This window comes from Barbus barbus, assembly GCF_936440315.1.
Source record: "Barbus barbus genome assembly, chromosome: 3".
Lineage (NCBI taxonomy): Eukaryota > Metazoa > Chordata > Actinopteri > Cypriniformes > Cyprinidae > Barbus > Barbus barbus.
The window spans coordinates 15072977-15099173 of NC_136731.1; the positions used below are offsets into that span (position 1 = coordinate 15072977).

Below are 26197 nucleotides of genomic sequence, written 5' to 3' on the forward strand. Positions count from 1 at the left end.
AATAAATTACATGTATTTGTAACTAGTCGTGCCATTTCAACGAAATTATCTTGTTTGATAGGCTAAACAAGACAGCTAAATTATGAAAAGCTCAAGTGCATGAATTAACTAAAAAATGCTGCTTCTTTCGGAGACCCTTAAATGCTAGTTAGGTTGGTTATTAGGTTTTGAGACACAACCAATGACTCTCAAAGCAGCGTCACTCCCTACAGGACAGCCCACCTGATTAAAGGAGCAACACTGGCAGGGTAACAGAAGTTCTCTTATGCTTTGAAAAAGAACAGTTTTATTGTGATGGACAGTATAGTATATGTCACTACTGAATTTATAATAGGAGCCTATATCCTTTAGAAATATATAACATATTTTACCAGACTGCGTACAGTAAATTGTCCTGATGCAGTATGGTTATATTTTTAATTTATCTCTGCTTATAACCTATATTAGATTGCAATATATTTCGCATCCTCTCTTCCTTCTGATGCATGACTTAAAAACTTGTTTTCTTATAAACAGGAACGCTATTCCCAATACATGTCATTGTTCTTTAAACAAAGGCGTAGTTTAAAAGTTTTAAAATTGTGCGAAAGTAGGCTAGTTAAAAGCTGCATCGTTCAGTGGAAGCTACTACAAATACACAAGTAGCCTAAAATTAAGAAATGTTAAATAAAAGTCTTATTGTAACAAAAATAATAATAGTATTTTACCTCTAGAAACTATCTGGGATAAGAGATATTCTGCTGGTATTTGGTTTGTGGCCGATTTGAATTGACCTCGTCATAAATAACCACAATGACATTTAAAGAGGAAATATGGCATGCAATGGTCAATAAAAAAAATCAGCCATGGTTTGAATGTACAGGCACACCCTGAACGGTTAAACATGCCCAGTGGACAACACGCAATATCTGGACAAAAACACTGATAACACCAAGATAAATACATAGAAACCTTTATTAAACAAGTATCATTAAGTTTGTTTTGATCTGAGCAACATCAAAGTGTCACATGACCGAGCCAGTGCTGAACATGAGGAGCTGAAGTAAGAACATACCCTAGAGAAAACACTGAAGATCTGGAGCGCCAAGAGTGGGAGGCTTCATCTAAGAGCACAGGCCATTCATTAAACACGAACATTTGCAATTCAAAACCACAGCTCTGAGTTATGATATGACAATGTGAAATATGAGCAACCTGAATAACCAACATCAGGTAAAAATAGGCACTTTTTAACCATATCTTTCTCCTCGACTCGTACACACAAAGCAAGCACTGACACAAACACTCACTTCGATCATTAATCGCCTCACACCAATCACAACAGAGTACTGTAGCCCTGAAACATTTAGGTCATGCCAGGTTGCCATTTTTGGAGTTACGCTATTTCCTTCCGTTAAAAAAAACATACAAAATTTTTTTAAGACATTATAGGCTAGTCACGTTTTCCATTTTGAACAGTAAATGTGGATTTTCATGAATTATGATTGCAAGATTTCCCCCCTCTTTTGCGTGGCTCATAGCGCACTGTATAATAAATAAGCGCCTCCTAGTGTTTCACTTACGCAGAAGGGTTATAAAAGAAAAACACCTCGTATTTCAGTTAGTTGAGCTTAATCAACCATTGAATTCACTGCTAATAGACGAACGAAGAGAAAAGTCGAGTTCAAACGGTCCGGACATTTTGCGCATTCACAGTAGTTCCAACTGAAGAAAGGTGCGTGCAAACTTTTGGCTCCACTACAATGTTATTTAGGTAATACGAAAGCTTTGCACGAGATGCGACAAAATATTTACCGTTTGCACCAACTTAGAATTCGTTCCCTAATTTTAGTAAATCGAGGCCAATTTTTGGTTAAAAATTGAAACATGCGAACAAATTAGTACGACGTCAGCCACAATTTACTAAAATGAGAGAACGAATTAGACAAGGCAAATAAGGAAATAATAGGTTGTGGGAGCAAATTCTTAATTCGTGCAAACGATAGATATATATGAAGAGTTTATTTGCAAAAACAGATACCTCCATTTTTTTAACTTTCAAAAATCCTGTTTTTTTTTTATTACGCCATCATGTTTTTATTGTATTTTATTGTGTTAGTTAGCTGGATTTTTAGGTATTTTTTTACCTAATCAAAATAACCCAACTGCACGGCTTCTAATTGAAAGTTTGAGACCTCAAAATTAGAAGATCTAGAAGAGTGAGAAAAGGGACCACAAATCACTGCTGTTTAACCGTTTTAAATAATATGGGCTAGTTTAACCAAAAGACAAGTAACAAGAAAAATGCAGCTCAAGAATGAAGTAGAGTCAGTAATAAAATAATCAATTTTCTAGAATCAAAGAGCTAAAGGCAGCATTACACATCAGGTCAACCATATTACTGTAGATGGGTCATGATACATCTCTCACAAATCTGCACATAACCCCTGTGAAATATAAAAACGGCATCTGTTCTGAATCAAACGCCGATTAACGACGTTGGCACTGGGACAAGAGGAGACGTCAAGCTTCCTGTCCAGAGCCTGACATCAAAGGCAACACAAGAAGGGTTTCCCTTCTTTTCTCACACACAGCTGTTGACTCATTCATGCAACGCTCCTCCAGCAAGCACATATTTGGATATTTTGTTCGTGTTTATCTCTAAAAGTGCACTAGGGCTGAGTTTGTTATCATGTGCCCAGACGTGACGCAGCGGCAACCTCTTATCTAATGGACAGGAGTCTCCTGAGGGCGACAGACAGAGAGAGCGTGACGCTTCATGGTCTAGGTTGGAGACGATTATGGCTGCAGCCCCTCTGTTGTCGAGCGGGACGTCACCGAGACGAACTGCGCTCTTTGCTCACGCAGTCGTCCTGGCTTGTGATGTCACCGTTCCCCATCATGCCACAGGTTCTCCTCTTCTTTCTGCGATGGGTCATGGTGTCGCCCTCAGAGCCCGAGTCAGCCTTCAGGGAAAAGGACAAATGTGAGAACGTCAGCATCTCACGTACACATGAAAATATCCTCATTGGGATTTAATGAATACAAATGAAAATGTTCAAATATTCTGCTGTCAAAAACATATCTTGGTTAGTTTTAACTAGATTCACAATCAGTGTTATTTCTTGAATTAAACAAATTTTGAAAGGCTCGTTTTGACTGAAATGAAGGTTCCTCTGATTTGGGGTGAATTGTTTGCATAAAAATAAGATTAGATGCATATTACTGCAGGAGAGAAGGGGATCAGGAATATTCATAACCATCTCTTACACTCACCAAGGCTGCATTATTTGATAAAAAAAAAAAAAAAAATGCAATTATGTGAATTACAATTTAAAAAAGCGGTTTTCTATTTGAATGCATTTTAAAACGTAATTTATTCCTGTGATGCAAAGCTGAATTTTTCATAACTCCAGTCTTCGATGTCACATGATCCTTCAGAAATCAGTCTAATATGCTGGTTTGCAGAAACAGCAACAGAACAAGCAGAAAAAGAGAGAAACAAACAGTTTAACGAGTATTTGCAGAATCAAACTATCAAAAAATAACTAATTTTAATGACTCCTGTTTACATTCAGGCTGTTTAATATGTATTTATTATAGATAGATAGAAATATGTATAGAAAATACAGATACGGCTACTTTATTAAACGTTTTGAGGATTGTGAATTATTTCTGACATTTGAATTGGCTATTAATTTAAATCAAATGGTAACCTTGCATAATACACTGTACTGTTCAATGTGAATTTAGGGCGCCCTCTAGCTTGTGTTACATGTACAGCCCATGTTTTCACCAACTGTTCACAGCTATTAAAAAAATAGAGGAAGAAAACAAATTTTAGCTCTGTTGTCTAGACCTAGTTACATGTAGAGCTTGGTCACATGGTGGGTCGGTCAGTTAGCAGGTGAATCAGATGGAGGTGTTCAGCAGCTCATTTCAGGACTCTAGTATAGGAGTTTGTGTGTGGGCTTCTGCAGGAAGAAGCTGTACCTCTGAATCAGAGTTGGAGGAGCTGGAGGAGGAAGAGGACGACGAGTCACTGGAGCTGTCCGAGGCGATGCCTGTCGATTCCTGCAGGTCGACTTTATCTGCCAAAGCAGCCATATCAGGCCTCTCCTGTTTCAGGATCCTGAGACACACATGAGAAACTTCATCACAAACAAATACCAATTATTAAATAAATCAAAACAATTACCATTTCTCGAAATACACATTTCCACATATTTTCCCCACTTACAGCTTCATTGGACATGACGCACAATACTATTGTTTTGCTGTTGTTTTTCATACACCTTCACGTCTCATTTCTTATAAAATTTTCACATTTTTAATACACTAGCTTTTGATAAACTTTATAAGGGATAAAAATGTTTGTTGTGGAACAAATGAACAAGGCAGCAAAAATATAAACATGAATGAAGAAATGAGTATACAGTCAGACAGAGCACGGTCTTACCGGTACCACTTTCTGGAGAGTTTGGGGCGACCTCGCACAGTCTTGTGCCACACGATGGGGAAGTTAGTGGCGCTCGCAAAATTCTGGGTCACAGCAATAGCTGTGTCCAGATTGAGCACAACATGCCACCATCCACCTACACAAAACAGGTTTCAACCTCAATTACAATCACGGCTGCATGAATTGTTGCACAAGAATATATTATTTTGACAAAATTGTGGACTTGAACTGCATTATCATCATTTTGTATCTCTACCGCTGCTTAGATATAATTAACATAAGCATTATAATTTTATTATATAATACATTTATAACATAATATGCACCAATAAGATGTTCCTCAAAAACATTACTGTGAACAATAGCCAAGTCTGTATCTGTCAGATGGTTTTTGTATTCATCTGAGTGATCGGTTTTCTTCAGATGGGGTTATGGGTGCGAATGACCTAAATGTGCTTTTGTTTTGTATTTTCATCTATCTTTTGTTAGGAGTATAGGTCTTATGAGTTGAAGGCTTCTATACTTCACCCGCTTTCATACTAATACTTTGTTTTTCACTGAACTGAGCAGCTAAATTGTACTCAGATGGTTTTTTTGAAATGCCAACCTCTATTTAAAGTCAATAAACAAGACAGACAAAGCCTGAATAAGCGCCATGGATTCCTTTCCAGTCTCATAAACACCATGTGGTATGAAGCTTGAATGCCATGTGGTTTAAAGTTATGTAGAGGCATTACTCGGCACTCATAATACATTCAACATATTATTAATATTATTATTATTATTATTGCTACAATTATATACAGAAATAAATATTAGAACTGATAATCCACTTCAGCACAAAATAGTGGAACACGAGTAAAACATTTTGAAACTGGTCCAACAAAACCGATATGAAAGGGCGTGTAAGTGTTGTGTTGTATGGAATGAAGATTGTTGAATAGAATAACACTGTTCCTATTTATGACTTCAGAAGTTGTGAAACAGAAAGTCAAATCAGTCCACTGCATTGTGGGATTCCATTGCACACACATTTTCACAAGCATAATAATCAAGGCTCAATGCCAGATGATTTTCAATCTTTCTGCCTTGTGAAAGTTCCAAAATATGAGAACCTTGTCAATTGAAAATAAATCAGCTGAGTGCAGTAACTGACCGGGCACAAACACAGTCTCTCCGGGATGCTGAAGGATCTCCAGCGGTCTGAACTCGGCTGGCCAGGTGGGCTGCTGTGTGCGGGGATAGATGACGTTGAACCAGGTGATGGCCTCGTCCTGCTGGTTTCCCCCATCCTCTCGTGTCACCTTGATGAGCTCCCGGGGCGTGTGGGTGGGGAATAGGCACCAGCGTTTGTGGCCCTGCACCAGGGCGTTCCACGCACTCGTCCCGAGCGGGTCAATGTGGATGCCCGTCCCAGAGCGGGCAGGACCCATCACAAACCACCTACATGAACAGGACAAAATAGCCTTAACAGACTAAACATGCATACATAAACTGCTACTTTCCACAAGTAAGGTACAATTAGTGTCAGAAACTCTTATAAAACATTATAAAAGTCATCATAAAACATTAACTACAAAAAAAAAAAAAAAAAGATAAAACTCAAAATACAAGGTTTTTTTTTCTTTCTCAACTATTGTAATAAAGTTATAAAAGTTATACGTATTATATTGAATGTCCTCTTTGGGGGAATCGATCAAATGTAGGCCTATGATTATATTATTGTGAATTTCCTATTTGGGAGGAAACTTTATATTATATTATATTACATTGATATACTACATATTGTTTTTCTCTTTTCAATATATGTGAGCCTGGAGCACAAAACCAGTCTTAAGTCGCTGGGGTATATTTGTAGCAAAAGCCAAAAATATATTGTATGGGTCAAAATTATAGATTTTTCTTTTATGCCAAAAATCATTAGGATATTAAGTAAAGATCATGTTCCATGAAGATATTTAGTGAATTTCCTACCAAAAATATATCAAAACTTAATTTTTGATTAGTAATATGCATTGCTAAGAACTTCATTTGGACAACTTTAAAGGTGATTTTCTTGCATCCTCAGATTCCAGATTTTCAAATAGTTGCATCTCGGCCAAATATTGTCTGATCCTAACAAACCATACATCAATGGAAAGTCTCAATAATGGAAATCTAAATTTTGACAAATTTACCCTTATGACTGGTTTTGTGGTCCAGGGTTACAAATAATGTAATAATATTCAACAAATATCATTAAAAAATATATATATTTCCATTTTTCATAACTAATTTAAAGTAAAAACGAATTATATTACATATCATGTTTTCCCTTTTCAATAAATATAATAAGATAACATTAAGTCATAACTAATATCTATATTATACTATAAATTTAACATATTCATACTGTTATATTATGTAATAGTTTCATTTTCACTACAAAAGGAAAAATCAACATGGGATTTGTACCTCTAATGCTCTTGAAAGTAATGGGACACTAAATTGAACCCAATTTGTGTGCATAGTAAGCACCATTAGCAGCTTGTTTAGCATCTATTTTTATTATATCAGCAAGGCTGAAACAGAAAAGTGATGGAAAGAAAGGAAGCGTTACCTGTACGGAGGACGGCGCTTCTCCCCTGCAAACTGAAAGAGGTCATCCCTAAAGAAAACTGGCACCTGGTAGTCCTCCATAAGCTTGCGCCGCTTAGCATGTTCGCCGAAACTGCTATCGAAGATGTAGAGGGGGCTGTCGTCATGGGTTGACTCCAAATACTCCACGTAGTACTTCATTTTCATCTTGACAGAGTAGCCATCATTGTCCTCGCCGCATTTGAACTTCTGGTTGCGGTATTTGCGCTTGAGTCGCTCCAAGGTCCACTTTTCTCGGGCTGGCCACGAGTCTTGGCAGTTCAGCAGAACGACAGGCTTATACGGTTTCTCAAAACGCTGAATGAACTCCTCTGGACTGAGACGCTGGGTGTCCACTCGCTCCACATTGTCCTGGACAAAGACAGGCAAAGCTTCTATGAAGCTTTTTACACTCATTTCACAGCAACTTTAAAGAAAGTCCTACATACACACCAGAGCACTTAAAACCAAAGTTGAAGGCCGGTGGATGATAATGGTTAACAAGACAAAGAACTCGCATGTTCCTGAATGTGACTGAATTTCACCTTCAGATTAAAACCTGTCTGTTTATTTATTTTTTTTAACAGTAGATAAAGCCAAAAACTTTAGGAGACCATCAAAATCCTCATAAAAGTCAACTGCCAGGCGTTTGACCATGAAACCCCAACAACAACATCACTGTGTTGCTTTTTAATATATTACTATTTGATCAGTTTCTCAAAGCTATACAATATAGTTCATAAGTGGTACTTAATTTATGGTGTTTTTGTCCATTTTAGAGACAGACAGTCACATGATCTACTGTTGTTTGACAACAGCTGCATGAAGACTGGGTTTCTGAGCCAAAATGTACTGACAGTACAATAAAGTCCTAGGTCTCTAAGACAGATCTGGATCCCTTTTGGTTTAGGATTCGGAATTTAAGAAAAACTCCATAAACCTAAGGACCCCATGACCCTAAAAGAGCACACTGTTCACCTTAGACAGGGTCTCTAAAAAGGCTCAGGTCTCGCTGGTCAGATTATTTTTAGCCACTCCATGAAGATTTTCCTGCAGTTGAGCTCTTCACAGACATGGGAAACTCATATGCAATGATTCAATTGCATACGAGCTTCAACATCTATCAGAGCTGATGGGACTTGTTTTCAGAGAGGAGATCATTAGCTGACCCTCACATCAGTCCGAACCGGTTTGCTGTTGTGTGTGTATTTGTTATTTTTGGAGTTTGTCACACAGCATTTCATATACAACAGCAATTCACAGAGACATCTTGCAAGCTTCAAAAAGCATGATAGTAGACAGTAAGACATAGGGTCAAGTTTATTTTTTAAATAAACAAAAAGAAAACAAACAAATAGAATAGAAATAGAACAGAGAGTGCTAGTGTAGAGGCTCAAACTCCCAATTTCTACTCAAGAAAAGATTTTAAAGCTCAGCTTAACTAGAAAAAAAAGTAACACTTTAGTATGAGGATGGCCGATTCTCACTATTAAGTAGTTGCTTATTAGCATGTCTAAAATTAACATATTGGCTGTTTATTAGTACTTATAAAGCATATATTGTGCATGACCATATTCTACATCCTAATCCTACACTTAACAACTACCTTAACTATTAATAAGCAGCAAATAAGGAGTTAATTGAGACAAAAGTCATAGTTAATAGCAAGAATTGGACCTTAAAATAAAGTGTGACCAAATTATATTCATATTTCTTTAAAAAAAAAAAAAAAAAAAAAGGGAAAAAAGCCCTCTGCATTTTAAAATTATATTAATTTATTTACCAACAAATATACTAGTTAGCCCCAGACAGTGTAAGCCCAGCTCATTTTGTTTTATTTTAAATAATTGGAAGTCATTTTTAGGCCCCTTGTAAGTTTGCCGAGGCCTCCTAGTTGGCCCCGGGCCCCTGATTCAGAACCACTGTTATGATATAATATACCCATGGTACTTTTCAGAAACCTCTAAATTCTCCTAAAAACACCTGAACATGACGTATAATAAACACAGTTTATCTTAAACATTAAATATGTTCATTACTACTAGGCTGAACGTTAAAGCGCGTCTCTTCGCAGGAGGAAGTGCGTACGTGCGCTGATGAACGTAGCCACCGAACACATGTGCATGTAACTCCAACAACAAACTACACGATGCCAGCGTGACCGGGAACGCCTGGGCTACGGCGTAAACAGCGTTACCTTCACTGTCCGGTGTGACAGATCAAAGCTCTCGCAGTAATTGTGCTTGGTCCAGTCGCTCGAGTCCTTCAGCTCGGGTCTGGCGCTCCGCTTCGCCTCTTTGATCCGTTTCTTACTTTTATGGTTCATTCTTCAGCGTTTCAGCGCGTCTTGTGTTTGGGCGACGCGTGAGCTCGCGTGCTAACTGTAATGTAATGAAAGTCTATGGAGAGTGAAGCGGCTAGTCAGTCACTGGAGGCCTTGTAGCGGCGTGTGCTGCTCTTTTACTGCCGACAGTGCTCTGCGCAATACAGGAATCAAGTTATATTTATTTCAGCGAGGGAGGCGGTTGATATACTGAAGGGTTCGATAGTAAACTACAGTTAGATAACCTGGTGGCAGCAAGCTTCTTTCACGCCTTATGGCGCAATCTAACTGCAAATAGCTTATTTCCCGCCCCCTAAGGGAGAATCTAAGAATCTGATTGGCTGGCTTTATACATTGCATTGTCAGTTTGGAATCCGATTGGCTGTTGAGTGTCCAGCAAACTGAGATCCAATAGAACGTCACAAGAGAAAGAGGCGGCCTAAACGTACTCGTGTGATTGGTTGAATGGATTTTAATTGTTTTGGAAAGCTGAAAATAAATGTGGTCCTCCAAGTCAAGTTCTGGGAGGTAACCCATCAGCAAGAGACCATGAATGAATCTTCTCAAACGCTAGTAGAGAAGTCATTCAAGTTTGAGGACTGTGGAGGCTCTCAGTTCTTAACTGTGTCTATTCCTGAGGTACAGCACAGTTTTTAATACTTTATGTAATTGATTTGTCAATAATCTTCTAATAGACATTCTTCTAATTCAGGTTCTTGATGCACAGTATGGGATGTATGTTTGGCCCTGTGCGGTGGTACTGTCACAGTATGTGTGGATGGCAAGAAGTGAACTACAACACAAGACTGTTCTTGAGGTGACTACATCCCACTTAATAGTCACTTAGCTGATGTTTTGACTCACAATGTGGCCAATTCATGTTCACATTCATGACTTTATAGGGGGCCAACACTGAAACATACACTTAGGTCCATATATATTTGGACACTGACACAGTTTTCATCATTTTGGCTCTGTATGCCACCAGAACAGAATTAATAATTAAATAATCAAGATGAAGTTGAAGTGCAGACTTTAAGCTTTAATTCAAGGGGTTGAACAAAAATATAACATAACATGCTTAGGAATTACAACCATTTTTATACACAGCCCCTCTCAAATGTAGGGGCTCAAATGTAATTGGACAAATAAATATGATCATAAATAAAATCTTCATTTTAAATATTTTGTTGAGAATCCTTTGCAGACAAGAACTGTATTAAGTCTGGAGTTCATGGACATCACCAGAGACTGGGTTTCCTCCTTTGTGATGCTTTGCCAGGCCTCTACTGCAGCTGACTTCAGTTGTTGTTTGTTTGTGGGTCTTTCTGTCTTTAGTTTTGTCTTCAGCAAGTGAAATGCAGCTCAATCGGGTTGAGATCAGGAGACTGAGTATTGCAGAATATTCCACTTTTTTACCTTCAAAAACTCCTGGGTTGCTTTTGCTGTATGTTTTGGGTCATTGTCCATTTGTTCTATGAAGTGCCGTCCAATCAACTTTGCTCCATTTGACTGAATCTGGGCAGAGAGTATATCTTTATTCACTTCACAATTCTTCTGGCTGCTTCTGTCTTCTGTCACGTCATCAATAAACACCAGTAACCCAGTTCCACTGGAAGCCATGTACACTGCTCCACCATGTTTCACAGATGATGCTTTGGATCATGAGCTGTTCCAAGCCTTCTCAGTCGTCCAAAGAATGCTTTTGTTTTACGGATATATTAAAGAAGGGGGTACAATTGTGATGAGAATACCCTCAAATTAATAAGAGTGTGCACTTTAAGCACATTGTCATTATATACATTGATGCACTATTGACAATATTTAATGCACCTTTTTTTTTTTTTTTGCTTGCAGAATTTCTCTATTGTGACAGACCTTAACATCGTAGTCACCAAAATTTGTACAGCCTTTCCAAAACGCACACCGTATATTTGTCAAAACTTCCCACACACATGATCCTAAATGAGGAGAGTCTAAGAGGAAATGGTTGTTAGCCAGTGTTTCAAGCAAATTGAATTTGGGTCAAATTGACCCGCAACACAATAGGAGGGTAATGAAGAATGTCTGTTTGTTGCAGCTTGGTGCTGGAGTGAGTTTGCCTGGTGTAGTGGCTGCCAAGTGTGGAGCTCGTGTGATTTTGTCAGACAGTACTGAGCTCCCCCTCTGCCTGAGGAACTGCAGGCGCTCCTGTGACCTCAACCAACTCCCGAACATACCTGTGATCGGACTCACCTGGGGACAGGTATCACCAGAGCTCCTCTCGCTGCCACCTGTGGATGTTATTTTGGGATCAGATGTATTCTATGAACCTGAAGGTGAGTGTATTTTCCCTTGTTTTATCTTCTTTATCTTACACAAGTTTCTAAGCATTGAACAAAACACTGCTTTGAACAGATTTCGAAGATGTGCTTGTGACTGTCTCCTTTATTGTGAGGAGAAACCCTCATGCTCAGTTCTGGACTACCTACCAGGAGAGAAGGTGATCTAACAAACACGCATTATTACTGACTATCATTTACCTTAATCCATAAACACCTAAAATCTCACACTTTCTGACCGATGAGATTCCATGACTTTTCTAGTTGTGTGTAATTCTTGGACAAAGATTTTAAAATAAAGTTTGTTTGAAATTACACTCACAAGAACAGTTTGTAGCTTGTGAAATATGGCTTAATATTTTTTGGAACCTGTAATATTTCTTTTTAGGATTTTTATGAATCCCGAATAAAGTAATGACATAAAGAATGGCTATATATTACCCTAACCTTAAATTACTTTTCCATTTTTGGAAATCATAAATGTAAATTCTCCATTATTTCCACAAACTGGGTTTCTGCAGGTTTCATGAAAGTAAATTCAAGACTTTTTTTTTTTTTTAAAGACCCATGTTAAGACCAAATAAAGAAACTTAAAGGAATAAACTGGATTTTTCAGTGCAGATGTCTAAAGATTCCTAAATCAAATACAGTTATTCGATAAGCAGAATGACACAGGTCTTGTTTTCTGTGAAACTGATCAAAATGAAGTGAGTGTGGAATTAAATCAAGAACCAGATCTTTATCTACCAATGAGCTCAGCAAAGCAACTTAATTCAAAGGGGAAAAAAATAATTTTTTTAATACCCAATTGACATTTTATTATTTTAAGCATAAACTTGCTTAATTTTGACTTTCCCAGAAAACAAGAATGCATATCTATATTTTGCATCTCAAGTAAATGCATGTTGTTTTAAGGATAATTAGATAATTGTATTGGAAAACTGAGGAAGATATAATTTTTTAGCTGTTATGCAACATTTAATGCCATGATTTTAAGAATTTTATTTTCTGCTCTCATTTAAGACTGTATAAGGCCTTAATTTGTGGAAGGATGAATTAAGACTATTTAACACCTGAAGGAATCTTGTAGAAATAGAGTTTAGAACTGATAAGGATATTAAAAGGGTTCTCCATTCACAATTACTCACCATCCATAGTGGCTATTTAAAAAACAATGCATTTTTTTCCCCATTTCTTTTCTTGCAGTGCAGACTGGTCCATAGATGCCTTGTTACATAAGTGGGATCTGAAGTGCAATAATGTTCCATTAGAAATATTTGATGCAAACAAAAACCATCTTGCTGGATCAACGCTTCCAGGGAATCATACTGTACAAATGATGATTATAACAAGACAAGTTTTTGCTTGAATTTGATCAAATTGTATATAATATGAAAATCTTTTTCTAATTCTTTCCAACTCCATCCAGCATAGTGCATCATGACCTGATAAAGTTCCTCTTCCACTTCAAAATGCCAGATTACCAAAATGTTTATTAGAAATTATGCTAATATACACAATAAATTAAGCGCATTTTACTATGACGTAAGAATTTAATATTTCATTTACTGAAGATCCTAAAGTAAAGCGACAGACCAAAGTTCATTGTATAGTTTAAGATACTCCAATTTTCCAAATTACGGAACAAAGTAAACAAACTTTCTAAAACAAGAGCATTTATGCCACCAAAAATATATTTGCAGATGCTGCTTGACCATGGCCACACCTGCAACAGCTGAAATCTGGAGAAAACCGGAAACAGCCAAGCACTCAGCACTGCAACACCGGACCTTAACAGCTAACCAGCAAACCTCAACAGCTAGACAACTGTTAGAATCCAAATATCACACGAAAGGCTAAATCAACTTAAAAACAGTGTTTTAACATCAGCACTGTAACATACAGTAATAAAAACACAAGCTATTCATACTATTTCCAAATCATTTCAAAATAAAGCACAACAACAATTTGAAGCATTTGCAAATTAAAATGCCAAATCTAAATCAATTTCTATACAGCGTCTTACAAAAGCGACGCAATCGAGGTGCAGCTAGCATACTCTGAACCATCACCCAAACAGCTTTACCTTAAAACGCCAATAGAATTGTGATGCTCGTCCTACTCAACGAATTAAAAAGGACATACATGTTTAAATAAACCTCACTGAAAATAGGAACAATGTGTACAAAGAACAAAGGGCAGTTTGAATATGCCAATAAGTCATAATGACCTTTGGGCCCATGTAGCAGGGTTTTCAATCCGAGGTTCCTCAGGGTCCCACCGAGGTCACACATGTAGAATCAACCCACAATGAGACAGACCTGAGAGAACACAAAACTGTGGTCAGACATGTGAAAACATGAAAATGAAAGATGGGGAAAGAAGGGAACAATTACACAAAGCACACAGTCTCTGGGAAACCAGATGATATGGACAGTTAACTGTAACACAAAATTACTCATTTTACACAAAATGATTTTGAACAGTATCATGATCTAGGGCTGGGCAGGATGACGTGCGTGCACACATGCTCATAATGGTCATATTTACAATGGCTTCATGTGTGTCTCGTTGAATCAGAATTATAATGCTGGTCTTATAGTTTCTTGGTTTTATAACGTAAAAATGTTTAATACTTTTGTTTTTAACTGTCGCAACAGTGTATAATTATAGATTATCAATATTTTATTTTTATATATTTTTTATATTTATATACACACTGCCGTTCAAAAGTTTGGGATCAATAATATATTTTTAATGATTTTTCTACTCATCAAGGTTGCATTTATTTGATAAAAAAAAAACGGTAAAATTGTGAAATATTATTTCAATTTTAAATAAGAGTTTTCTATTTTAATATACTTTAAAATATAATTAATTCCTGTGCTGTAAAGCTGAATTTTCAGCATCATTGCTCCAGTCTTCAGTGTCACACGATCCTTCAGAAATCAGTCTAACATGCTGATTTATTATCAATGTTGAAAACGTCTTTTGTAACTATATACACTACTGTTTAAAAGTTCAGGGTCAGTACATTTTTTTTTCTTTCTATTTTTGAAAGAAATTAAAACTTATTCAGCAAAGATGTTTTAAATTGATAAGTGACAAAGACTTTTTTGTTAGAAAATCTCTTTTTAATAAATGCTGTTCTTTTGTAACTTTTTATTCGTCAAAGCATCCTGAAAATTGTGTTCTTGTATCGCAGGTTCCAAAAAAAAGCTGCAAAAACTGTTTTCAACATTGATAATAAATCAGTATATTAGAATGATTTCTGAAGGATCGTGTGACACTGAAGACTGGAGTAATGATGCTGAAAATCCAGCTTTGATCACAGGAATAAATTATATTTTAAAGTATATTAAAAATAGAAAATAGCTATTTTAAATTGCAATATTTCACAAATTTACTGGGGTTTTTTATCACATAAATGCAGCCATGATTAGCAGAACAACATAAAAAATATTACTGATCTCAAACTTTTGAACGGCAGTATATGTATGAGTATGTAGTGTCTTGATGTCAAATAAATAGTAAAAAAAAAATTGTTTTTAATAAAACACATAGTATGGTAATTTTATACTTTGTTCATGATATAAAATGACTCATACCATAACACAATTATGTTTATTCACATTTCCAGCTTTAAGTAAGCAGCTGGCAGCAAGTTCTGTTTTATTTTTACTAATGCTGGGTACACACCACAAGATAATCGGGCTGATTTTGGGCCGATTTCTCCCCGTCCGACAATCCTAGGTATGTCCCGATTATCTTGGTGGTTCTAAAGATTATCTTATCAGATTTTCTTGTGGTGTGAGGTGTGTTAAGAGTGACTGAATCTGCTCTGAAGGACGTCGGAGGCGCCCCGATCGCAAATCGTAATTATCATTCATGTTGTAGGGGGGCTGACATCGCGGCACACCACACACTATAGGAGCAATGTTCCCTCATGTTTGTGGTCTCTCACATTTTGAAGATCTTATAAGATTTGAAAAATATTTTAGTGTGTACCCAGCATAAGGCAGGATGCTGTCTGTCCATTGTCTCGTGCACGTACCTCAGCACCACCAAAACACCCACCTGCTTCAAAGCAACCCCAGCAGGAGCAGGTAGCTGGATCACATACCCCTCAAACTGCACCACACAGCCCTGCTTTTACATTGCCATACTGGATTCAGCAGCTTGGAGGAAACAATTCCACATTGAGAGTTCAACACCATTCACAGCATTGTCAAAGCAGAACCATATCCTGCTGTGCAAGTCAAATTTTTACCAGTGCGATGCGACTGCAAGTCTGAACTATATTCCTGCACATTATTCCAGTGAATTGCAGCACAGGTAAGTGTTGTGTTTTCTTACTAAGGAAGAGTTTTTAGGATGCAGGCCCTTCTTCACAGCAGATTTCGGTTGGCTTTTAGACCTCGACCTGGACTGGAGAGTCTCTGTTCAACGCAGGTGTGCGGCGTCTGGAACGAGACCTGGATTTGGATCGTTAACGTGACCTAGACCTGGAAGGAGACTTGGATTTCCTTTTGCGGGGCGTGTGCGACTTGGAGCGGGAATAGGAGCGTGACCGCGACCTGATGTAACGGCTGCGGGAACGAGAGCGGCTCCTGCTTCTGGAACAGCTGTGCCTCCGATGCCTCGGACTGTGGGTGAAGATGAAGTAAAATCAGAGATTATTGCAATAGAGTTTGACCTGCAGTCACTTGGTTTGTTCCACTAATGAATGAGCCATTTTGAACAAATCAGTTGAATGAATGATTCAGTGACTCACTCTTCAGAATAGTAATTTGTCTACACCTACTAGAAGTTTTAGGGGGTGTTTACATGAGAGTTTTCAACTAAAACTGATAAACATTTCATGCATTTTCATTTACATGACAATAGCGTATTGGGTGCCTGAAAACACAAACTTTCAAAAATGAGTTTCAAAGTTTTTTGTTATTTTTTTGTTATGTTATTGTCTTTGTGACCTTTCCAACGTGATTACGTGTGAAAGTTGTTGGATGTGCATCGCAACTAGTGTAAGCATTTGTGTTTAAAAACATATACATTTTAATTTTCTTTAGAAATTGGCCTATGAGACACTTATTCCTCGGCTGGGATCGTGTAGAGCCCTTTGACGCTGCATTGAAACTGCAGTTTGGGCCTTCAACCCATTGGGTCCAATTGAAGTCTACTATATGGAGAGAAATCCTGGAATTTTTTCCTCAAAAACCTTAATTTATTTTCAACTGAAGAAAGAAAGACATGAACATCTTGGATGACATGGGGGTGAGTAAATTATCAGGAAATGTTTATTCTGGAGGTGAACTAATTGAAAAATATTCCATTTTGTCTCCACGTTATGTTTCTACATCGAAAAAGTTACACTTAAAACATTATGCATATTGTTACAATATTTTTGCCGTTCTATGCAAGATGCTAGTTCTATGCTCAGACTTGTAGTCAACTTACACTCAACTTGTTATAGCTTATTAAAATTAACGAGGATATTGAGACACGAGCTTAAGACAGAAATATAACAGAAATATTCCAAATTGTAGTTGCAGTAGATCATTTTTCAGAGATGCAAACAGGTAAGAGTAAAAAATTATTTATTTAAAGATATTTGCTTTTCATGCTCATTTGTAGTTACTTTAAGGAATTTTTTTTAGTACCTTAAATTTGCAAAACTGTAAATTTCACCAAAAAAAAAAAACTTTTTGCAACATTTTACAAAAATCAAGACTATATTTGGTCAAAATCCCAAGTTATAAAAGATGAAGTGTTGCGCAGGCTATTTAAGACAATATTGGCAATATTGATTAGATGGCAATGCTGACCTAAAATGCAAAACATTTGCCATCTCTCTCTTCACAGTTCCCACATTTCAGACCTCAAATACATAACATATACCCTTTTTAGACATGGTTTTTGAAGTAAAGAAATTACTACACAAAACTTACTGAAACAACCAGTTACATAAACTTAGCCACCATGTTAACACTATGTTTTGAGAAGAGCTAGTTTGACCAACTAGCAGTTGCCAAGGTTTAATCAGTCTTCTAACACACATAAGTCCAGTCTACCTTTTCATAACTGAAATTAAAAAGTTATGATCAGTCTTGAAGAAAAAAAACTAAGATGACTAAATTCTGTCTGAACAGTTTATGCAACCCTAAGGTTTTTTGTTTTTTTAACCCTTGATCTCAGCAGTGACCTATTTTGATCTCCAAAAAGTGAGTTGTCACGGAAAGGTGAGAAGTTTGCATCTATGATTTTTTCAGATAATATTATCAATTGAAAAAGACAGTTCATTAGTGACAGCCCAAAACCTTCGTAACGACTCGCTCGTTATAGAGCGTTCTATAGTTCCAAAAACCGAAAGAGAATTAGCATTTTCAGAAATGCTAATTTATCCCTTTTTAAGAGTTTTGAAGAGTTTAACTTTTTGTTCTAAACATAAATTACGCAGTCATCCTTCAAATGTGACGTTTTTGGACCCTCTGTTGCTTTTAATAATATAGATTGAGCTTGTATGTTGCTCTACTGACAAAAACAAGGCAAATTAAGAGATACAGTAAATTATATCTAATTTAAACAGTTTATACAATCTACTAACTCTGTTTTAAGTGAGTATTTTTAATGAATATCTATCAACAGCAAGTTCTCTGTGCCTCAAGTACTCGCCTACGGAAAAAACTACATTACCCACAAATCCGTTCGTGGAGGAGGACGATGACGTCACCGTCAGCTGATAGGTGTCACATGACAGACATTTTTAATTTCAGAGCATTTCCGAGAAGTCGGAAACAAATATATATTTACGTTTACCAGCTTTACAAAATGCTTTTTTCCATATCGAACTCGCTTTGATCAACAGGTGTTCGCGTTATTAATTAGCTGTTTACATCAGCGCACTCAAGTAGTCGGTAAGTTTACTGAGATCAGTTACTACTGCAGTCGGTCTCCATTCAAAAGTCTAAATAATATGACTAATCGTTTATTAAAAATGCATTATTTAATGAAACGCATGATTTATTCCAATCACACATGTAGCACAATAACTGTTTCGGTAACCTTCAGAGCTGTTTGATCTCATGAGGAAATAGTAATCATATGCAGCACATGAAAAATATCCTGGTCACGTTTTTAACCGGTTGTGTCAGCTGTCACTTGACTTTGATGTGTTCACTAGTCTCTGGTTGTCATCGAGCTAAAGACTGTAAGCCATCATGAGTCCAGAAGGAAAGACCCTGCTCAACATCATTATCCTGGGCTTGGGGTTCATGGTTATTTTTACTGCCTTTGGCACCTGCGGGAATATTGAAGTAGGTTTTGAGCTTTTTCACGCATGATCTGGTGAATGCTATCATATCATATTTGTCTAGGCTTATAAGCATGTATTCAAACCAACATTTTCACTTTTTCAGCAAACTGTAATAAAGAGTTTCAACAGTACAGAGTTTCATGGAAGTGGCTACACAAGGTATTCGTTTTCTTCATTTATTTCTTCTGTCAACAGAGTGACATAGAGCACAATGGTGGCCACACACTTTTTCAGTGGCCTTGATGCCAGAAGCAACTTTTTCATTCAATGGGTATTAAAAAAATGTAAAGTATATAAAGTTACGAGACAGTGCGCTTGGGTTCTTTTATGCAAAGTTAATTGCATAAGCATTGCAAATGACATAAAAATATAGCAGTTACTTAAAACTCTTAACATAGAAATTTATTAAAAATAAAACAAAAATTGTAATTGAAGTGTATTGTAAAATATTCATAAACGCGTATAAACAAGGAACAGGATTTTGCCGTTCAGAATCCCACAGTTGTGCTCTATTTCTGCTCATGTGGCATGTTTTGGCCTCTGCACCCTTTTTGAATGAGATTTATTATGGCTGAGTTAAAGATGAAAATCGGGTCATCTGATGTTGTGCTGATGTAATGAATTTCTCTTTGACCTCAGTAATTACATTGACCGTGGTTATGTAACAAAGAAGCACTGTCTGCTCTAAAAGAAAAAAAAAACAGAGAGAAAGGAACGTGGTTAGCATGTGACCGTGTCAAGATAGGACACTTATTCACCACGCACTCCATTTCTTTCCCTGAGAAATTTGATCATTTTGACAGAATGTTTGTTTATTTATTTATTTGTGATTGAAGAGAAATATTGGAGGGGTGTAAGTGTGTGTGTGTGTGTGCTTATTATCTTAATAGTATCTGGTGTGGCTTTATCAAGATTTTATCATAACTGTGATGTTAGTGTAGTTGTAACACTGATATATACACGATTTATACTGATGATACACATGACTATATAGATATATAGTCATGGCCAAAAATATCGGCACCCTTGGTAAATATGATCAAAGAAGGCTGTGAAATTAATCTGCATTGTTAATCCTTTAGATTTGTTTTTTTATTCACAAAAATCTAACATTTCATTGGATAAATGGGGGGAAATATCATTGTGAAATAAATGTGTTTTCTCAAAAACACGTTGGACACAATTATTGGCACCCCTAGAAATTCTTGGGAGTGAAATATCTCTGAAGTATATTCCCATTCATATTCACAATTTTAAGCACTCCAGGGTGATTATGAACATGAAATTATCCAGCCATGGCTTCCTGTTTCACAGAAATATAAATAGGAGGAAAAACAAAGCCCAAATTCCCATCACAATCATCCATCACAATGAGAAAAACCAAAGAATTTATTTCTGATGTGCAGCAAACTGAAGAGAAAAGAGCTAGAGCAGTGAAAATTCCCATTTCCACCATCAGGGCAATAATTAAGAATTTCCAATCAACATAAAATGTTACAAAATTGCCTGGAAGAGGACGTATATCGTCCTAATGTATGGTGAGGAAGAGAGTTTGAGTGGCTAAAGACTCTCCAAGGACCACAGCTGGAGAATTGCAGAAAATAGTTGAGTCTCGGGGTCAGAAAACCTTTAAAAGAATAGTCAAACAGCACCTACATCACCACGTTGTTCGGGAGGGTTTCAAGAAAAATTCTCCTAGCTCATCCAAAAACAAACTCCAGCATATTCAGTTATGAGACACGACTGGATCTTCAAATGGGACTGGCTTCTATGGTCAGATGAAACTAAAAAATAAGCTTTTTAGCAGCAAACACTCAAGATGGGTTTAGTGAACATAGGGATAAAAGTACCTCATGTGTACAATGAAATATACTGCTGTATTTTTTATCTTGTTTAGACGCATGGCAACATGGATTCTATCAAATACCAACAGATAAAAAAATCAATAAGTGACTGACTCTGTTAGAAATCTTATAATGGGCCATGTTTGGATCTTCCAACCGTACAATAATCCAAACACAAATGTCAAAAACAACACAAAAATGGGTCACTGGGCACAAAACCAAGCTTCTGCTATGGCCATTCCAGTCCTCTGACCTGAACCCTATAGAAAATGAGTGAGGTGAACTGAAGAGAAGAAGCACCGTCATGGAGCTGTGAATCTTAAGGATCTGGAGTGATTCTGGATGAAGGAATGGTCTCTGATCTCTTGTCAGGTGTTCTCTATCTCATCAGGCAAAAAAAGTATTGAATAAAAAATTATTGAATAAAAGGGTGCCGTTAATTGTGGCCAATGTGTATTAGAGAAAAACATTTATTTCATAATGATATTTCCCCCCATTTTAAATTCTTATTATCCAATGAAAGGTTAGATTTTTGTGAATTTTTTAAATAAAAGATCAGAAGGATTAACAATACAGATTAATTTTCACAGCCTTCTTTGATCATATTTACTAAGGGTGCCGATATTTTTGGCCATGATTGTATATACGGCCCGAGCAGCAATGGTGCAATGACCCTCTTGGAATTGCTCTTTTCATTAATATTTAAATGGTTTAATGAACAGTATTAATCTTTAAAAAAAAACTGATTCATAATTTGTGTATTATGAATATATATTAATATTGATTATTTTAAGGTGTGTACATATGTGAGATGTATCGGGTTAATATTTTTCTATAAAACACAATGAAATAGTTATAATGTATTTATTTTGATAATCACTATTAATTAAAATACCACCCTTAACACAGGCTTATTATACTTCTCTTCTAGCATGGCGATTATCTACGCCGTATTCGCTGCGTCTAACCTTATAGCGCCCTCAGTGATAGCTGTCATTGGACCTCTGTTGTCTTTGTTTTTTAGTGGACTTGTTTACAGGTAAGTGCCTAAAGGACTTAATTTAGTAATATTAGTAGTGTATAGTAATTTTCGAAGTATTTATGATAAAGTATTTATTAAAAAGACATAATCTGTGCTCTCTTTTAGTGGTTATATTGCTGTTTTCATTCATCCATACACCTCATCATTCTACACTTTATCTGTGTTGCTCGGAATCGCTGCTGCAGGTGCGATATCATTATCTGCTCAGTTATGAGATCATATTTTGTAGCCACACACTCTCTAAAGCTTTCTGCTAACTTTGTGTCCTGCAGTGCTGTGGACAGCCCAAGGGAATCTACTCACCATCAACTCCAAAGATTCCACCATTGGGAGAAACAGTGGAATATTTTGGGCATTGATGCAGTTTAGGTACATCTTGCTTGTTTTCATTAAGTATATGTGGAAGGAAAAGGGGAACACGAGGAAGAATAATTAATTGATTCTCTTTATTCGCAGCTTATTCTTTGGTAACCTCTACATATTTGTTGCCTGGCGTGGCAAGAGTCACATAACAGGTGAGTATGTTTTATATGATAAACTATGGCAGCCACTTTGGTGGAAATCACCCCACAAATTATTGTAACAATAATTTTTGGTTGAAATGAATTGTTTGCTTATTTTGTATAATAAAAAGAGACTGTAAAAGAAACATAAATGCAAAATCATTTCTGAATGGTTAGACAGAATTATAATTTAGGTCTCTGGTCAAAAAAAGCTGAAAACCGTTGTTTCTTGGTGTCAGATAAGGACCGTCAGACGGTTTTCATCACACTCACAGTCATCAGCCTGGTAGGCAACTTCCTTTTTTTCCTGATCCAGCGACCAGACCCAGAACCTGTACCTGCTGATGTCTCTGAGTCACTTCTACCAGCAGACCTCTCTGATAGTAGCTCTGTGGTGTAAGTGTATATTTTTATGCACTTCTGCAAGTTAAGACATTTTTTCTGGACCAGTTTAGTCATATTGTATTGTGTCGTTTTTTCTTTGTCTTGTTTCCTATTCTTGTTACTCTTTTAAGTCCATCCCAGAGTCTGGGCTCTCAAGCATTGGAGGCATTCAGTAAGTGATACTAAATTAACTAAAATATATTAAAATATTTAAACTTGTGTTTTAAAGCACATTATTAACTTCTTGTTTCATTTATAAGATCTATTACCTCTTTTCAACAGAGAAATCCATACAGCTAGCTATGACCAAAGAGATGCTTTTACTGAGCCTACCCTTTGCATACTCTGGTAAGTTCAGTCTCTCAAAGGACAATCAGTTTGGTAGCAGCAGTAATTCACACCATAATGACGGATAAAGAAAGCAGATTATGAAAAGAAGAGGGCCCAAAACAAAACCCTGGGGGACCCCTTTAGTATAAGGGGGATTTGTTCTTCTAGATAATAATAATGTATTTAATAATATTAATAATATGACAGAATATATATAATCTGTCTGGTAGCAGTGGAAATTCTCACCATGATGACAGATGAATAAAGCGAATTATGAAAATATGAGGGCCCAAAACAGAACCCTGGGGGATCCCTTTAGTAGCAGGGGGATTTGTTCTTCTAAATACTTATAAGAATAAGGATATATTATTATATGCTGTATAATAATAATATATGCAATGTAAGTTTTACTGTTTTGAGTCTTTTTTTTAACAATAATTATTATTAAACAAAAAGTGTCTTTTCCTTTTGTTTGTGTACAAGTTACACAAAATACATAAACGCATAAAAATGAACAAAATAAGAACCTTTTTGTTTTAAAAGCATGTTGTTCACTGGATTATCCAAACATAGGCATTACTACAGTACATGGATAAAAATTACTATATTGCGATATGTATCATTATAGTGATGTAGAAGACTACCTCAGCTGTAATGTTGAGACAATGTGGTTGCCTGTTTGTCCAGGTCTCGAGCTCACTTTTTACAGTGGGGTGTATGGGACATGTTTAGGGGCCATGACTCAATTTGGAGACGATGCCAAGGGTCTTATCGGCCTCTCTGGAATTTTGATAGGTGTTGGTGAAATACTTGGTAAGTCAGTGTATTACAATTATTGTGCTTTGGTTCTTTGTGGACATGGCAAATGTAATAAACAGTTTTCTCTGCTTAACCAGGAGGGGGAGTATTTGGGATTCTGGATAAGTGTAATCGTTTCGGCAGAAACCCAGTGGTGTTTTTGGGCCTGTTCACCCATATTGTGGCATTCTTCCTCATCTTCCTCAACATAGCCAGTGATGCTCCCGTGGCCCCAGAGGAAGGCACAAAAATGCAAGCTTTTATCCAGCCCAGGTAAGAGACAGCAGTTACAGTACTGGACTTTCCAACAAGGATGAGCAGTGAGAATAGAGTCATGCATAAAGATGCACTAGTTGTTTATTAACACTTTTCTGGCTTGTTTTGTCAGTGTGACTGTGGCGCTGATATGCAGTTTCCTGCTGGGTCTGGGGGATAGTTGTTTCAACACTCAGCTCATCAGCATTGTGGGCCTCTTGTTCCGGGAGGACAGTGCTCCAGCATTCGCAGTCTTTAAATTTGTACAGGTTTGAACCTTCATTTAACTAAACTGTTTTAAATGTTTGCATCAGAAGTATTTAAATTGTTTAATGTAAAAATCCTATGGTAAAATGGTTGGGTCATATTTAAATATCCAAAAAACGCAATATGAAACTTAGATTTTTCTTTAAAAAAATTAAGTCCATTATTATTTTAGTTTATTAGTAAGAATGAATGAAACATTAGGAAAATGTATGTGTATGAGTAGTATGTGTTTATGGCCCATGATGTTATATTTCTTCCTACTGTCTCTGCAGTCCATCACTGCTGCGGTGGCCTTCTTCTATAGCAACTATCTTCTCCTGCACTGGCAGCTGCTCATCATGGTGCTGGCGGGCTTCCTGGGCACCATTACTTTCTTTATGGTGGAGTGGGGCGTTATCAGCCGTCAACGGGACTCTGATTATGACCGTATCTGATAGGAAGAGTTAGAAGGACTGAAGTGCCAGAACTACCGACTCATCTCCAGCCATCAGCCTCAGTGAGAAGATCTACAAGCCATCTTCAGTGGCCATTTTCCTCTTTGGTTTAGGCCATGTATCCATTCTCCGTTTCAAACGAATCGGCTGTATAGACTCATTTCTTTACTTGCACTTAAAATGTTTACTCCTCAGATGGGATCTAGGATGAAGTGCTGTAATGCAATAAAAGGTTTGTTCAAATTTTGAGGTTTTCACATAGCATTATACTGTGCAATGAGTGCTCTGAAATTCAGTTTTTTTTATTGTTCCATGAAAACCAAAAATGAATTACTCCTTCAGGTAGTTATTATACTACTTAAACTCAATTATTGTAAAGACGTCTTAGTGCAAATGCAATAAATCACTTATATGTACACTACGCTGTGAGACTATAGATGAGAAATATGATTAAAGACTATTTTATTTGTTCACAACTAAAAAATCAGTATCAGTGTGAAACACTCAATGCACAGTCAGTAGTTAAATTAGATTGTCTTGTTTATTTTAATTATTTTGCCAGTTGCCTTTTTTTTAAACAATTTTGCCAAAGATTGAAGCACTCTTTGTAGAAATTTGCTTTATTTTTTTAGGTTTGTCTTTATTTGTGTAAAGTGAGCAAATATGTCAATGTACTGATGTAATCAATAGAAAACAGAGAAAGAATGACTTGGGAATGATTTTTGGTAATTGCAACTATACTAATATCAAGCTGGGCTTAAGTCAACATGTCATTGTAAACAATAATGCATTGAGAAAGGGCTCAGAAAGACTCTCTCAAAATACATTGAAAATACGTATGTTACGAGCTCTTTGCATGGGAGTAGGAGCTACATGTGCGTTATTACGGCGTAAACGATTCTGCTTCATTTGGTTCAGAGCAATCTATAGGATGATGAGGGAAAATGTGACATGAATATCTGATCATATACTTGAATGTATCGTACTGTAAAAATAGTAATGGTGCCTGGATATTCTGTTTTCTTTTATAAATATGTGTATATATGGGATTAAAGTCCTTTTTGAGCCTTTGACTCTTGCCTATGTCTTTTTGCAAGCTATATGATACCTTTTTTTCAATAACAAGTGTTTTGTTGTGGGACAAAGACAAATAAGGATGTCCAAGAATATGAAAGCTCTTAAGAAAGATCTTAAAAATATAATATTTGTATCACATTGGTTATATATATATATATATATATATATAAACTAGCATTTTAACAAAAATGAACTAATAAATGGTGTAATAATCATATTTATTATTTTAAATTGAAAGAAAAAACATTAAAAC

At 36.5% G+C, this 26197-nt stretch overlaps 3 protein-coding genes across 4 annotated transcripts; 2 read left to right on the forward strand and 1 right to left on the reverse strand.

The window, feature by feature from the left end:
* Nucleotides 1–937: 937 nt before the first annotated feature.
* On the reverse strand, nt 938–9656 carry LOC306852056 (bifunctional arginine demethylase and lysyl-hydroxylase JMJD6). Its single transcript, XM_079388661.1, has 6 exons — nt 9252–9656; nt 7038–7426; nt 5595–5881; nt 4439–4574; nt 3973–4111; nt 938–2945 (listed from the first exon to the last, which is right to left on the reverse strand). Exons 1-6 carry the CDS (start codon nt 9378–9380, stop codon nt 2814–2816), a joined length of 1212 nt encoding a protein of 403 aa, XP_079244787.1. The 5' UTR covers nt 9381–9656; the 3' UTR covers nt 938–2813.
* On the forward strand, nt 9150–13635 carry LOC306852062 (histone-arginine methyltransferase METTL23-like). The gene is made up of 5 exons (XM_079388669.1): nt 9150–10016; nt 10090–10194; nt 11458–11695; nt 11775–11859; nt 12905–13635. The coding sequence occupies exons 1-5, from the start codon at nt 9843–9845 to the stop codon at nt 13065–13067; spliced, it is 765 nt and encodes a 254-aa protein (XP_079244795.1). The 5' UTR covers nt 9150–9842; the 3' UTR covers nt 13068–13635.
* A 4791-nt stretch (nt 13636–18426) lies between these two features.
* LOC306850263 (UNC93-like protein MFSD11) lies at nt 18427–25945 on the forward strand. 2 transcript variants are annotated; one of them, XM_079385799.1, is made up of 14 exons: nt 18427–18612; nt 18879–19011; nt 19114–19169; nt 21786–21893; nt 22002–22081; nt 22169–22265; nt 22353–22411; nt 22639–22795; nt 22915–22955; nt 23066–23131; nt 23801–23926; nt 24010–24184; nt 24300–24435; nt 24706–25945. In XM_079385799.1, exons 2-14 carry the CDS (start codon nt 18916–18918, stop codon nt 24865–24867), a joined length of 1359 nt encoding a protein of 452 aa, XP_079241925.1. In that variant the 5' UTR covers nt 18427–18612; nt 18879–18915; the 3' UTR covers nt 24868–25945. The 2 variants fall into 2 exon arrangements, with proteins under 2 accessions (XP_079241925.1, XP_079241926.1); XM_079385800.1 differs by having other exon boundaries at nt 18440–19011.
* The last annotated feature ends 252 nt before the right edge of the window (nt 25946–26197 follow it).

Excerpts from the sequence above, each read along its gene's own strand:
- LOC306850263 (XM_079385799.1), top strand. The coding sequence starts at position 18,916 with ATGAGTCCAGAAGGAAAGACCCTGCTCAACATCATTATCCTGGGCTTG. Across the intron at positions 21,894-22,001 it reads TTTAGTGGACTTGTTTACAG|TGGTTATATTGCTGTTTTCA; the intron begins GTAAGTGCCTAA and ends GCTCTCTTTTAG. Across the intron at positions 22,412-22,638 it reads TGGCAAGAGTCACATAACAG|ATAAGGACCGTCAGACGGTT; the intron begins GTGAGTATGTTT and ends TCTTGGTGTCAG.
- LOC306852056 (XM_079388661.1), bottom strand. The coding sequence starts at position 9,380 with ATGAACCATAAAAGTAAGAAACGGATCAAAGAGGCGAAGCGGAGCGCC. Across the intron at positions 7,427-9,251 it reads TGTCACACCGGACAGTGAAG|GACAATGTGGAGCGAGTGGA; the intron begins GTAACGCTGTTT and ends GTCTTTGTCCAG. Across the intron at positions 4,112-4,438 it reads CTCTCCAGAAAGTGGTACCG|GATCCTGAAACAGGAGAGGC; the intron begins GTAAGACCGTGC and ends TGTGTGTCTCAG.
- LOC306852062 (XM_079388669.1), top strand. The coding sequence starts at position 9,843 with ATGGATTTTAATTGTTTTGGAAAGCTGAAAATAAATGTGGTCCTCCAA. Across the intron at positions 10,195-11,457 it reads AACACAAGACTGTTCTTGAG|CTTGGTGCTGGAGTGAGTTT; the intron begins GTGACTACATCC and ends TGTTTGTTGCAG. Across the intron at positions 11,696-11,774 it reads TGTATTCTATGAACCTGAAG|ATTTCGAAGATGTGCTTGTG; the intron begins GTGAGTGTATTT and ends TGCTTTGAACAG.